The 15,844-nt window shown below is 43.8% G+C and overlaps 1 protein-coding gene across 4 annotated transcripts in view; it reads right to left on the bottom strand.

Moving 5' to 3' along the window:
* Positions 1 to 15,844, bottom strand: part of CHD7 (chromodomain helicase DNA binding protein 7) — a 184,457-nt gene that overhangs the window by 104,885 nt on the left and 63,728 nt on the right. For all 4 annotated transcript variants that reach the window (XM_037803279.1, XM_037803280.1, XM_037803282.1 and 1 more), the window contains one exon: positions 13,715 to 15,558. In XM_037803279.1, the coding sequence (XP_037659207.1) occupies positions 13,715 to 15,385 (1,671 nt within the window). In that variant the 5' untranslated portion in view covers positions 15,386 to 15,558. The remainder of the gene's footprint in view (positions 1 to 13,714; positions 15,559 to 15,844) is intronic.

Below are 15,844 nucleotides of genomic sequence, written 5' to 3'. Positions count from 1 at the left end.
TTCACACTCACTAAGATGGCTCTTATTTAAAAAATATATACACCAAACATTAGCAAGTGTAAAGAGAAATAGGAACTTTCAAACATCATTGATGAAAATGAAAAATGGTGCAGCCGCTGTAAAAAAGAGTTTGGCAGTTCCTCAAAAAGTTAAACATTTAATTACCATATGGCCTAGCAATTCCACTTCTAGGTATATGCCCAAAAGAGCTGAAAATGGGGACGCAGAGCAATGCTTGCATACCAATATTCATAGCAGCATAATTCACATAGTCAAAAGGTGGAAGCTACCCAAGTGTCCATCAATAGATGAATTGGTAAACAAAATACAGTATGAACACACAATGGAATATTACTCAATCATAAAAAGGAATGAAGTCCTGATACATGAGACCACATGGATAAACCCTGAAGACACCGTGTTGAGTGAAATAAGCCAGACACAAAAGGACAAATACTGTATGGTTTCATTTATATAAAATACCCAGAATAAGCAAATTCAGAGAGACAAAATAGATTACAAGTTACCTGGCAGAAGTGGGGGGTGATTGGGAGTTACTTTCTGTTTGGGATGATGAAAAAGTTTTTGGTAATGGATAGGTGATGGTAGTGCAATGTTAGGAACATAATTAATATCTCTGAATTGTACACATGGAAGTGGTTAAAACAGGAAATTTTGTGTGATATATATGGTACCACAATACAAGCTTTAAAATCAAAATTTGGTTCCTCAGTCACACCACACCATTTCAGGCAACCAGTAATCACATGGGGCTAGAGATCCCATATTAGAGCAGAGAACACTTCCTTGATCTCAGAAAATGCTTTGAACAGATCTGCTCCAGCACCTTGATCCACTGTTTAACAAAGGGCTGAATTCCTTCCTAAGGGAATTCCTGGATTTTCCTACAACCATTTTCATGGCCCCAAATGCCAGCAAAAGATGAGAGATTTCCATCCAGATGAGAATGCATGTGAAGGAGTCAGCTTTCAAAACCAAATGCTTACCCTACAGCCCTCCAATCTGGTTTCCCAAGATGATGGCCTTGCTCTCCAACAATAAGGAACAAAATTGTTACTTTAGACTCCTGGAGACCTTAAAGAATTTAAATCAAATTATCTTCTAACCGGGTCCCATGACTCAATGAACCGACCACAAATCTAAGGGAGACCGTCTTCGATATGCAACCTGCCCGTCTCCGGCACTGTCAGTTCTGTTCACCAAGCCGGGCCTCTCGAGTGCATACACCAAGGCCAGAATAACACAGCCCTCACAGGACCATTTTGCCATGTAGACCCGGGCGGTACAGCCTCCGGTGCTATCAGCAAGGGGCAGTGAAGAAACTGTCAAATGGAGAAAAAAATCGCTGCCTCCGTTTGTTGTAAAGCCATTCTTGTCAAGAAAATCATTTGCTATGCCAATCAATATCTCCTACATAAAAATACACCACATAAAATTTCTTTTAGAGTATGATGTCAGGAAAAGAAAAACCCTCTCTGAGAAAAAAAAATGTGTTTCCTTCTTTCTGATAAAGAGAATTATACATCTTGTGTTTCCCTCTGCACTCACCAAGAGACACAGAATTTGATACTCAGTACCAAAACCCACATCAACCCCATAATTAGCATATTTCCTTGCTCTTCCAATGCAGAACTCTGACTTCCTGTTTCTATTTAAGTTTCAGAGATATATATAGCATAATACACTAATCTGTATACATGCATGCATGTACATATGTGTGCACACACGTATAAATGTATCATAACCTTTTGGTACATCGACCAAAAGATCATAACCTAAAATCTCTACGTAATCCCTTTCACCCTTTGCCACCAATCATACATTATAAAATTATGGGACAACAATTTCAATTCTAACATAGGATTAATTCATTCTAAGATAACATCTTACAACAACGAATGTTTCTCTGCTTGTCTTCAAAGCCAAATAAAGACATTAGCCTCCTCTGATCAAAAGAGACCCCTGTGAGTTCACACACCAACCTGGAAATAAGAAAGGTACAGCTCAGGAGACCATAATTTTGATGCAGCTGCTAACCATAAGCACTGGAGGAAATATTTTGAATTTTCGTCTTCCAGTAATGAGGAGACTGAATTTAATATCAAATTGTTAGACATTAACTTTGTTAGCTTTTAACTTATGAAATCAACTAATAATAGAAGTTTGTTGTGAAACATTTGTGACTGGGACTTCTTTGGGAGAAAAATTAAACAAGCAGCTCTATTCATATTACCTAAAATAGTATGCAGTGTTAAGCAACAATTGGCTAGTACGTGGCAAAGATTTATTCCAAAAATAAAAAAAGTGTGGTGTGTCACTGTTACTGTGGACAGATCACTATATTCTGTCACTGTCTGGCGGGGCCAAGAGATACAGGGGACTCTGGTTTTAAGGCTGTCTGGTAAGAGGTGAGAGAGAATAAAAGTAGACACACAAAGCTCACACTGGCTACAGAGGCCAAAAGAAAAACTTCTTCATAGTTTCAGTCCTGATCTACTTATTTTCTGGTAAGGTGAATCATCTGTCTTTCTTGGTTATACCTGAGCTGCCCAAATGGTAGACCGCAGCCACGTGTGGCCATTTGAAGTTAAAATAATTAAAATTACATGGAGTTAAAATGTTCAGTTCCTCAGTCTCACTAGCTCCATATCAAGTGCTCAGTAGCACACTTTTTTTTAATATAGATGACAAAGCATATATAAAATATTTCTATCATTACAGCAAGTTCCTTCTGTTGGACAATGCTAGGTTAAGTATTTTGTACAAGCACTACATAACATTATTTGCATGACAAACTTTCTATAAAGAAAAACTTGGGAAAACATTAGATACTTTCTGACAAACTTCAGGACACAGTTAGGTATATTTAGAAGGTTTTTCTTTTCTGCAAACCTTGAAGGAAATGTATATGAATGAATATGTCTATGCATGCATAGGAATATAAATGAAAGTAAATGACAGGCCTGGATTTCAACCAGTTTATATTACCATAATAAGAAGGGAGCATTTAGTTTTATACACAAATTTTGTATAAATTAAACTTCAGTAAGTATATACAAATATTACACATGCTATTTAGAGAACACATATCTGATGGACATAGACAATAAATAATAGGCTTTCTTGTTTACTTTTTCCTCATTTTTTCTTTAGTCAATACCTTAAAAAAAAGAAAAAACTATAGTATATAAAGTATGAAGATAACAAGTAGAAGGGCCCCATCTCTCATATTTAAATTGGAACAAAGACGTAAATGAGCCCTTTCCTAAAGAACAGAACATACAGAGTTATTTTTTAAAAGAAAAAATTAGATTGGGATAAGGAAATAATAAAAACATCTGAAACAATGTGGCCCTCACAAATCAGCCTGAGTTCAAAACTGTACCTTCAATGCTACTCAATAGGAACCCATCTACTAAATAAAATTATAATATTGTCTCAATGTGTCTGAGGGCGCACCACAAACAACGAAAGTGTTGGTAAAAACAAAGGCATGAAATGGATCACTAGAATATAGGTTAACAGGCTTAAGTTTAAATTTATGTTTAACAAAGTAAAGAGTTAGTACTACTGAACTGTATATACTACTGAGCTATATAAACCATTGAACTATATATAGTAGTACTACTGAACTATATACACTACTGAACTAAATATATATTTAATATATATATTTCACTCCTGGGTATTGGAGGAAATAGGAGGGAAACTCCCTGGGAGTATAAAACAGGAAGCCAACTTAACTTCCACCCCATAAAGTTTCCAAAAACTGAGTGATGATTTTTCTACCTTGGCTGAAATTACCAATAAATTAAACTCTGGGAAAGAAGTTGGTATTTTATACACAGTACCACAGTTCACAGAGATTCAATACAAAGAACACAGTAGTGTGATAGTAAATTTTGGCCCCCAAAATAAAAACACGATTAATTTTTGTTTGCCTTATAATCTGATACATGATTTCTAAGGCATCGGTATAAAATGTCCTGGTTTACAAAATAAGGGAAGCCTTTCTATTTCAGGGTGAAAGAGTAGAAAATGAAAAGAAACATTTCAAGAGCCTGTTTCAACAATTGCAATAACAGTAGTCATAATACACATATTTAGCAGTTATTAGGCATTTATCACATTGCCAGATGCTGTGCGAAATGCTTTACAGCCACTGTCTCATTTAATTTTTACAATAATCCTGGGGAATTAGTACAATTATTATCCCTAAGAAACTAACATTTAGGGATGTTAAATGAGCATGCAAGATGGCTTAGCACAACACTGGAAGAACGAGACTTCAAGTGGGGCCCATGGTCTTCCCAGCTCTGCGTCTGGCCTCCCCAGCAAGCAGGATGAGCCTGACCACGTCACCCATCACAGAAACCACGAGAGAGAATATCGGAGCGAAGGGCATCTAAGGAAAGTACAAGGGAAACACTGTAAATCAAATAAATAACCCATAAATCATCTCTTCCCATTAATTTATTCTTGGAATTACATTTATATTTAATATAAAACACTACTCTGTCATCTAACGTGGCACGGCATTCAAAGGGTTCTCACTCAAGTGTTAAACGTGGGAATCTAACTAAAACTGATCTTACGCTTGGCTCATTTTTACTCTATAAATGGCTAGTCTCTTACTGTTTTTTTTTCTTCACCAACAATACCCTAAGTTTAGAGACCTTATTTATACGTAAATACTGGTTTTTAACTTCCTTGCAAAAACCAAAGTTGTAGGCTTAAAGAAAGATCTAAAGGACAGCTCTTTTCCAGAATGTGTTTCTGGAACTTCCTTCTTTGAGTTAAGTCTCCTATCATTATTTCAACAGTGAGAAGCATGCCTTGTTGAATCAGAAGTCAAGTTACATAGGACACTGAGCACAAAAGCTGTTATAGCATCTTATCCTGGTGGGGCAATGAGTGCACTCCATTAGCATTTCCCATTGAGGAAGCATTCAGAGGAATTGCTGATAAAATGAAATACTACTTAGCTCCTTATTGAATCATCAAACCTTCCCCTAAAGTGCTCTCATTTATCTCCTTTAAACCGAGGTATTTCTCCATGCATTTCAATCACTCTCCTTTATGAAAATGTCTTTGCAATGAGAGCTGCCAAATTGCAGTGAGCTTAGTTACAGGCCAGCTAAAGCTAAGTCAGCACATCCTACCTGTTGATGGCCCGGTTCCATTTCTCTCTGTGGTTACATACAGATTAGATTTACAGCTGTAACTACTGAGAATGGAGAGTAATATTCAGATGTCAAGATAAGGTAAATTCTCCAAGTTAGTTCCCCGCTGATCCATTCTGACATTGGTTACGAGTTTGGCCAGCCATCTCTTCCTGGTGAATGCCATTTAGATGTGTTTTAAAAATTAGCAGTGAAAACAAACATATCATATCACAGAATAACCCCCAAAATGTATGACTGTTTTCAGTTTAAAAGCAGGTTCATGCCATATGAGTCTATCAAGAGACATGGTATAAAAACAGAACTTTCATTTCAAATATTCCTGTCTTCAAGAAAAATGTTAAGTCTTTACTCTCCCCTTCATTAAAGAACACATTCAGAAATATAACTTCAAAAAAAGTTTCAGAAACGAGGTAGTTTCAGTGGCTGAGAGATTTCAGGTGGAGTCAAGAGGTCACTCTGGTGGACATTCTTACGCATTATATAGATAACACCTCTTAGGTTTTGATGTATTGGAACAGCTAGAAGTAAATACCTGAAACTATCAAACTGCAACCCAGTAGTCTGGACTCCTGAAGACGACTGTACAGGGGTGACAGTGTGATTGTGAAAACCTTACGGATCATACTCCCTTTATCTAGTATATGGATGGATGAGTAGAAAAATGGGGACAAAAACTAAATGAAAAATAGGGTGGGATGGGGGGGATGGTTTGGGTGTTCTTTTTTACTTTTATTTTTTATTCTGATTCTGATTCTGATGTAAGGAAAATGTTCAGAAATAGATTATGGTGATGAATGCACAACTATATGATGGTACTGTGAACAGTTGATTGTACACCATGGATGACTGTATGGTATGTGAATATATTTCAATAAAACTGAATTTGATTTAAAAAAAAAAAAAGTTTCAGAAAGAGAATGACCTGAAATTCCTCATCTATTGGCTAGCAGGGAACCCACGTGGAGACTACCGCTAACCTCCTGTCCGGGTTGCTGGCAATGGTGGAGGTGGGGTGGGGTGGGGATCACCCGCTAATGCTGCAAAGCTGCTCCAGCCAGCCCCCCAAGAAGTAACGAAGGGCACACATTCCTCTGTTTTAGAAACGTTACAACCCTTAAGGAGGTTTCCAAGCATCACTACTTGTACCTCCTTGATATTCTCCAATTCTTTTAATCCACGGCCAAAACAAACAAACGAAACAGTAAAGTTCTCAGGATGAATGCCTCTTGTTTACAGTCTAAACCACATTTTTTCTTTCACTCAGGGCTAAAGCCCAGGAACGCTCCTGAAACCTGTGGTACGCAATTTTTTTGGAATTAAATTAAACACGGAAGGCAGTGGAGAGGAACAGGCCAGAGATGCTTTAAAGCAGATCAGAAATAGTATGCTCTTCATTAAGGAGTATTAACACAGCATGTTTCCTTCTAATAACTATCTGGATGATGATTTTGTTTCAATCATTCAAATAAAATGTGAGCAAATGCCTTCCAGGGTTGCCTCACCCCTGGCTCTCCTTAGCCAGATCCAAGCCAGGAGGAGAGCCTCTTTATACCTGCTGATGTTTTGACTTTTTCAAATGGTGTCAATTCTAGGGCACTTTGCCAACTTCCTTTAAATTCTCCATCACCCCCACCCCACAGTGCCACACTCCCTGGAAGATTCTCCTGTATTTTTCACACTAGGTGCACCATCACCTACTAAAGTTTTGCAAGTTTGCTACTGACTTCTGACACTGGTGAAAGAGCTGCATTCAGCAGCAAAAGAAGAATGAGGTACATCCAGATTATCTACAGATTTACTGCTGTGGCTACAGAGAATTGAGAATAACATCAGGATATCAAGTTTGAGGTAAACTCAACAAGCTAGTTCCTGCAGTGCTTTTCCCCCATTTGTTCTCCTGACCCATTCCCCAATTCTCTTTCCTCAGCCAAGTTTTTGCCCTGCGCCTTCGCGAGCGACTAAACAAAATAAAGAAGATAAAAGCAAAGAAAAGGGGGTAAGAAAAAGAAAGAGGGCCATGCTTCATAGTAAAAATGAAGAGACCTTCCACTTTACCAAGGGAGAATCGATTTCATGCAGAAGCAAGCAATTCTATTAGTGACTTAAAGAGACTTTTACAGATACTTAGGAATAAAAATGTAACTACTTAAAGTATCCAAACATCACGTGAAACCAAAATCTTAATGGCTGTAATCCACCTTTCAGAGAAACACACTAGGTTGATTATAGGACAGTAAAAGACACCATTCAGACAGGCTTCTACCTTTTCAGGTACTGACACTGAGCCCCCTACCACCACCATCACACACACTCCCCTGCATCTGATGATACCTTTAAAATGCTACTACTTTCCCACCTTACAGTGAGGGCGATAAAACCTGTCCTAATCAGACTAAACCATTTTAAATTTGTTTATATGCAAAAAAATGTACTTGTACTCTGACTTGTTTTAAAAAAGAATTTGAACCCACTGATACTCTGTTCCACATGGGAGCCTCCAGCCACAGACAGCTACTGAGCATCCAAAATGCAGCTGGTCTGAACTGAGCAAGGCTCTAATGGAAAATACAGACCAAATTTCAAATACTTACATAAAATATCTCAGTCATTTTTTATAGCGATTATGTGCTGGAATAATATTTTGAATATGTTGGGTTAATTAAATATATCATAAAAATTAGTTTCAATGCTTTTTTTTTTTTTTAATGGGGCAACCCAGAAAATTCTTAAATAGCACCTATGCCTTGCCTTTGCAGCTCCCACTCCATTTGGATTAGACAGCAGCGCTGTGTCTAAGGAGACAAAAAACAGAGGTCAGAATATCTTACCTAAATACCAGAACACTCTCTCCATCTCAGTAAAGGCCGCAGCCCCCTCCGGCCTTCCCCACGCCATGTAACAGGCACTTCAATACGCATTTATTTAATGTCATTGACAAAAGGCAACCACGTACATGATAAAAATGCATTATCTACAGCTAAAAATTAAGTCTTAAAAGTTAAGAAAATCAATTTGCTACCTGGGACACTTCGCAGAGGCCTGATAGCCAGGCTTTGAAAGTAAACAAAAAAACTCAATTCTTATTACCTGCAATATTTTTGAGAGTCCCAGAAAATCATACTCCCTTACAAAATAAAACTAGAAGAAAAGCTGACATGTAGTAAGCAGCTCCTTCATGCTTTTAGACCACATGGTGGAAGGACAGACATTTTAGAATTTTTCCTTTGCTTTAGCTGAGATGGCTTGTTTGAACCTAAGGTGTCATGAAAAAATGGCCAGGGAGCCCCAGCCCAGGGTAAGTGGTGACTCCTCCCAATTTCAATGTGTGACAGTGCAGTAGAGCAACCTAACCCAATGAGGCGAGATTGTGGGGTTCCTGTTTTCTGAATGGGGGTACACTTAGAAAAGCCACTGAAATATCACTTAGGTAAGAGGTGATTTTTCCTTAGAGACACTTTGTTTTCCCCATCTCTTTAGGGATGTGAAAGCAAAAGGAAAGTCAAGGGTTGTAGTCAGAGGATACATAAACTCTCCATTAGAAAAGTATTTTTCTCTACTGAACACAACCTGCTTGGGAAGCATGGCTCATTTTTCCATAAAATTTCCTTCCTGGTTGCCACTCACTCTGCCCAGATCTGGAACTCTGTAATTACTGAGCAAACTGAGAGAATTTCAGGAGAGGTGGACTCTACTTGAGATTTACCAGGAAAGAGTTTTCCCAGAAATGTTAGTTGCTGTTGCTGTTGTTTTAAGATAGCATGGAAACAAAGAGGATGGAAAAAAGTTACTGATTCTCCCAGGTCTTTTAATCTCCTCTGAGAAGAGTGGGATCAGGGAAATTACTGCCTATCACCTCAACCTGGGTGGTCCTTTAAGACTTTTTTTCTACTGTTCTCCTTCACAGAGACTATAATTCAGGGCCAAATTAATAGAAGGGGCCCAAATACATCCAAAATCTACTTCTTCTAAGGGCACAGTGTTGCAGAGCCTAAAAACTCCAAGAGAGTTTTCCAATCTGAGAGTTTGGTTCATGCAACCGCAACACTTGTGTGGACCTCTACATAAATTATTCGGGAACTGGGGGAGTTGTGTGTTCCCGGAAGGACAATCCCCTTAACCAGTCTTTCCTTCGATAGGCTCTTCAAATGAGCAAAACACCATCTGTGCTTTCCTTCAGAACTGTCCTCATCGCGTCCACAGTGCACTTGGCGGCACCCCCTGCCCACGGGACACGACGGCGTTTCTCCCACGGCGAGCAGGGCCCCCCCCGCTGCCACGCCCCCACCCCTGCATTCCAATAGCACCCCCCACCACATAGCATACAGGGAGCCTCAAGATGGGATAGGTGTTTGCTGAAACTCCGGAAATGAAGTCATAACACTACAACCGTCCTTCTTACATTGGAGTGATTCAATTATTTTCGAGTTCTGGCGCATTTGCCCCATGATAATGCATTGTTTTGGAGTTCCCACGATGTGCCCCACACTGTGTCAAGTGCTTAGTGGATGTCATTGCTAATCTCAGTGTGCCTCCAACCAGGAAGGGTGATCAACCCTCCTTTTAGAGACGAGGAAATCGAGGTCCCGAGGTGAGACGACCTGCCCAAGGTCACCGGGTTAGTCGCCACTTAGTGCAGCTGGTGTTCAAACTCTCCAGACTCCAAAGCCTGCCTTCTTTCCTTCATACCAGGGGTTCTGAGTGTGGGAAGGGGACCCCAGGGGCTTCCACAGCCAGAACTATGTTAACAAGACCAAGAAGTTGCTGGCCTTTTTCACTCTTATTCTCTCAGTGCACAGTGGATATTTTCAGAAGCTCATGAAGCAGGTGTGAGAACCCAACATTTGTGAAAATATAAAACAATGTCATTAATTTTTTGTTCTAGAAAATTGTGATCTATCATGTAATTTGTGTATATCTGTTAACATGCAGTGGTTTATTACTGCTATTGTTAAACAAATTAAAAAGCAAATATTTTAAATTCCCTCAGTGTTAGATTTTGAAGACAGTAAATATCAATTCACATAACCCACATATACAAAAGCTCCTTCAGGTCCCCAAGGATTTTTTTAAGAGAGTAAAGGAGGTCTGGGATCAAAAAGTTTGAGAACCACTGTTCTCATCAGCTATTAAAAAGAAATAAAAGCTAAACTGTTTTTGATTTTCTGTCAATTTTATCCAATAATCAGGCAAGTCTAGAGCTTCCATTAGAGAACATTGTCCACACACCAAAATGTACAGTTTTGTACATTTTGATCAGATGAACTTTAGCCTTTTTTGTTCTAATATTTTCCCTTGTTGATGCTTCAATACTTAATTAAAGTTATCTTTGAATTTACTTCAATGTATAATAAATACATAGAATTTAGAAAAGGTCTGTACAGAACCCATGAAACACTTAAAAAGTATAAATTCTATTTTCGAAAAGTGAAAACCTAAAGAGTAGTCAACAAGCCAGCTGCATGTTAGTGAATTAGACCAATATTCCAACCTAAGCCAGTAGCTTCTCTGCTACACAGTATGGTTGTGAACCACCATTCTATCACATACGAAATTTCAAAAAATTTTAGTAGTTCTAAAAAAAAAAAATGCAATTAGAGAGAAATATTTGCTAGAGTGGAACGGAAGTTATTAAGCGGGAGAGAGAAAGACTTTCAGGAGTAAGTGCTAGCAATCTGAGTTACCCACATCTTCATCTTCCTCACGCCCAGCAACCCGGACCAAGAGAGGGGCAATATGTGCACAAATCAAATTCAGCATTGTACCCTAAGCCTTATTTTAACATGTCTAATGTCTTCCTTAAAAATGAAATCAATTTTGCATTGTCTCTACATGTGAAATGACATAATTATGAAGCAAGGTCTGCGTTACGGGAGAGCAGTCAGCGGAACCTAGAGCATTCACACACCGGGGCTGGCCGTGCACCAGGCACCCCGCCTGCTTCCCCCCGCCTGGTCCCACACCCGCTGAGATGGGCACCACTGTTCCTCTTCTACTGGAGAAGCCGGGTTCAGAGTGGCTGAGCAACTTGCCCAAGGTTACTAAGTAACATGTTCAAGCCAGTACTTGGTAGAGCTGGGATTCAAATACTTCTCTGACTTTAAAGTCTATGCTCCTCCCAAGACCACCTCCCTAGTATCATTTTCAAACCTGAGTGTTTCCAAATCTGAAGAGCATGCAAAAGTAAGCAGAAATAAGAACGCAAATAGCATGGTACAATAAAGAAAAAAAAAATCATGTTACTTAGAATGAAAACACTGAGTGGGGATCCAGTTTATCTATAATGACATACAAGAGAAGCTGGATGAGAGGAAAGCGGGGACACACGGGGCCCCTCCTAGTGTCAGCCCCCGGCACAAGGTTAAGAAAGCCCTTGTGAGTTCAGCGACTTGAACCACAGTCACATCTGTGTACCATCCTGTATTACCACCTGAAATCATCACCTGAAATGCCGTCAACACAACTGTGCTCCTAAAACCCTTAAATTCAGAAAAGCCGGGAGGAGACTGACCGTTCTCACCGGGGGATCAGATGCAATCCGAGGGCACCCCACCTCACCCCCATCCAGCTGGCCCTCCTGTGAAGGGAGACAGGATTTCTCCCACCCAGAGGTGATGGAGAGGGGGGGTCTGAGAGCCAAGGCCCTGAAGAGATACCTTGTTTCACGAGAAACGTTTGAGGGAACAAAAAAGACGGTTTCCTGGAAACTCAGTCACGTCCATCTCTGCCCTGGAAGTCACGCAGGTTGGCTGGCCTCGGGGACAGCCCTTTGGGTCCACTGGGGCAGAGGGGGGCATTCTGCCATGAGGTTTACATAAAGAATAACACGTTGGCTCTGTTTTATTTTCTCTATGCCAAGGCCCTTTCTGTGTCCTTGCTTCTCCCAGAGCACGATTCTCTCTTGGATCCTGTCATGGGAGGTACCCACACAGGGTTCAGACGGCAGAGCAGAAGGCAGGCCGGCCCTCTCCCGGGCAGGGCAGCTGGGGACAGAGCCCACGGGCCCCCCAAAGAACCCAAGCCCACCACTCAGGGTAGATTCCTGAGGCCCCTGCACTGCTGGCTGCCTCTCCCCAACCCTTCCAGGGAGCCCCTGCTGTAAAGTAAGGGCTCCACCTGCGACACCCAGAATGCTGCCTCCTGACCCAACCCTCTTCCTTTACGTGGCGTCCCCACTTCTGCTCCCACGACCCCACCCCTGGCCCAAACCACCGTCTCAGCTCTGGACGGTACCACCGGCCACGACTCACCTCCTGGTCCCCATCTATCCTGCGCACTCCCTCATCCATACCACTGGCTCCCCGTTTAAGGCCAAACTCCTTGAAACGGAGCCCTGGCCCCAATTCCCCAATCCCCAGGCCCTGGAGCAACCTCTACTTCCCCGCCCTGGTTTAACAAACTGTCCTCCAGCCTGAAATGCCTTCCTCGGTTCACAAGTCCTGGCCAAATCCCAAGCAGCCCGACCCACAGCCATTTCCTCTCCCTGACGCGTGTCACACAACTGGACATGGCCCCTCCACTCTTCTTTATATACCACGTATCAGTCAGGTTTCCCCAAATCGATCCTGAGTTCACCGAGAACCAGCCTTATACTGTACACCTCCAAAATCATCTACTGTGCCGTCCAAAAACAGAGCTGCAGCCGTAGCGGGTGACTGATACATATTCTTGAGCGGCACTCAGACCAATCTGTACACATAGCTGGTCGTCTATTATTCCCGGGCCTCGGGCATCAACAGCCAGATTCATCACGGGAAGAGGCCTTTCTGCATACCCAAGCTTAAAACTCTATTCTGCAGGATAACAAAAAAATCCCAGCTTACGAAAAACGAAGATTCTTATTTCAGAGCTGGGTACCCAAACCTCTTTGCAACCAACCACGTGCTGTGGATTACTGTTTACTATGATTTTCTACTGTTTGCAATTTAAATTTACACTAATATCCCACCATTGGTAAAACAAGTGTTATAAAAGTACATATCTTGCAGCTTCCCAAGAAAAAAATCATAACATAAGGTGGGAGGTGTGGAGACACTACCACAAACTCATGAAACCTGGCAGGAGACCGAGTCTGAGTGTATTTCTACAACAGAGAGCGAGCAAGGAAGAGAGAAAGAGAAAGAGCAACTAGAAAAAGTCAAAGAAAGAAAGGGAAGCTAAAAGGTGTGTTTGATGAGCTCGCTGAGCCCGGCTCTCTTCTCCCCTCTGGCAGCTCCTTGCAGGCAGAAACCAGGCCTCAGCTATCTATGTACGCTTAGCACCTGGCACACTTCCTGGCACCAGGGGATGACAATTTCCCAAATAAACAACTGGTTGCAGAAGGAAGCCAGCAGGTGAGTGAGCAAATAAAGGAAGTAACCGAAAAAACTGAGCCCCTGGAGCAGCTTACCTGCTGACACTTAAGGAACTCAGAAGGAAGAAGCTTTCCACGGTCAAAGGGGAGCTCTGCCAGGCAGGCTGGCCGTGCCGGGCGGCACATTTCAGGGAGGGCGGGACGCGCGTGGCCTTACCTGGCGCACAGGCACTTTCTGCGGGGTGTTCTGGGGAGAGGGGTGGAGCTGTGCCCAGGGCTGGTGGTGAGGATGCGGCGGCGGGGAGGGCTGGTGGTGCAGGCTCCCCGGGTGGGGCTGCATCGGAGGGCAGGCGGGCAGCGGCGGGAAGGGCGGCTGCTGGCCGGGGAGGAGCCGCTCTGCCATGGCTTGCGGCTCGGCGAGGCCGACGCCTGGGCAGCCGTTGGGCCTCAGGTGCCCGGCCAGCTCCCTCGGCGCCGAGGACATGCCCAGGAACGGACGAGACTGCAGCAGGCTTCGGGGGCCCATATTCCTCTGTCCGATTCCCATGGCTCCGGGGGGCTGGTGAGGCGGCTGGGGGTGGGGGATATTTGGATAACTGCCAACTTCCATTGGTATGCCAGCGCTGCCAGGCCTGACCTGCGGAGGAGGGGTGCCCGCTGGGTTACTCATTGCTTTCATGGGTGACATGGGAGGTGGAGAGGCGTAAGTTCCCTGAGGCTGTGAAGGATGCATAGTTTGTGTGTTCATTTGGTTAAGTGAGCCGCTGGGGTGGAGGGGCTGCTGGTGCACTAGTCCTTGACCACTGTTTGATGGAAATCCTACAGCATTGGGGTATCTTGGTACGGACTGATTCATGGGGGTATTATTTGTAAGGCCTAAATTTTGATTCATCCCTGTATTGTTAACTAATCCCTGATTTAGGTTACTGTAAGGATATCGAGAATACTGCCCTGAGTTGTTTATAGTAGGTGAGGGGACCGTCTGGCTCCGAGAACTAAAGTTAAGGGTTTGTGGCCTAACAGCCCCCTGCTGAGGCGGATTCGGGGAGAACCGGGGGCTGTGGGCCACCGATTCTCCGTGGAGAGCAGCCGGGGGGTGGTGGTGAAACTGCTGCACCGAGTGGCGCAGGGACGGCGCCAGGCCCGGGCTCTGCTGGGGCACGTGCGGCAGGTGGCCGGGGCCTGAGGCGGCGATGAAAGGGTTGCCCTGACCGAGGCCCTCCTGGCCTTGGGAAAACTGGCCCATCCTCTGCGGCGGCTGGCCGTGCTGCTGCAGTGAGAAGTCCCCACGCGCCATGTAGCTCCCCATCTGCTGCATGTGCTGGGGGTGGCCCTGAGCGGGGGGCCCCGATGGGGCTGGCTGCGGAGGCTGGGGGGGCTGCGGGGGCTGCGGAGGTGGCGGCTGCTGGTAGGGGGCCCGTATCTGGTCGGGCAGCTGCACGGCCCGCGGTCCCCACAGGGAGCCGCTGTCCACAAAAGGCTGCCCGTGCCTCTCACTCTGCATGCCGGGGTACACCCCCATCTGGGCGCCGCTGCTGCCGCCGTGCGGGACCTGAGGGACAGGCGGGGTGTGGTACTGCGAGTGGGGGGACGCCAGCCCGTTCCCGGGGCTGCCGCCCATCATCCTGCCGGGCTGCTCCAGCAGGTGCATCTTCTGCTGCTCGTACTGATTATAGTGGTCAAAGTGGGTCAGCTTGGACTGGCTCTGGTTGGTGGAGGGGTGGTGAAGGGATGACTGCAAGGAGGCAAAGCCTTGGTCCATCGGCATTTGCTGGCCCATGGGATTCACTGGGTTCTCAGGATAACCGCATTCTGGGAGGCCTTCCAGGCCTTCGCTGAAAATATTCCCGTCCTCGCCAAAGAGACTCATCATTCCCGGGTCCGCCATCGTCTGCCAGCACGGGGCCCCTGCCCACCACAGCTCGGGAGCGTGTCTGTGCTTCGTGTCACTGAGGTGCTGTCCTCAAAGCCTGTAATCCTCAGCTAATCTTCTCCGTGTCATTCCATATTTCTTTAATTCTCTTGGACCCTGCAGTGTCAGGCAAAGTCTGGATCTGGGTCCTAGAAGGGAGTGGGAGGTGGGGGAGCGGGGAGGAGGAGAGGAAGAAAACAAAAGCATTAGAAACAAATGATAAAAATGGCCCCTATTTTATGCATCTGAATTTGGTTTCCATCAAACAATCTAGATCTGGCCCCCTCGCTGGGCTGTATTTTACAAATCTAGTTCACTTTAAGAGAAACTCATTAGCTTCTGCCAGAAGCATGTTATTATGATCAGTTACTCAGAAAGCAAGCAAAACACTAACCTTAACCTTAAATTAATCCATTCACTACACTTCCTAGCGTT

Source organism: Choloepus didactylus, chromosome 14 (genome assembly GCF_015220235.1).
Source record: "Choloepus didactylus isolate mChoDid1 chromosome 14, mChoDid1.pri, whole genome shotgun sequence".
Lineage (NCBI taxonomy): Eukaryota > Metazoa > Chordata > Mammalia > Pilosa > Megalonychidae > Choloepus > Choloepus didactylus.
This window is presented reverse-complemented; position numbering and strand designations above follow the sequence as displayed.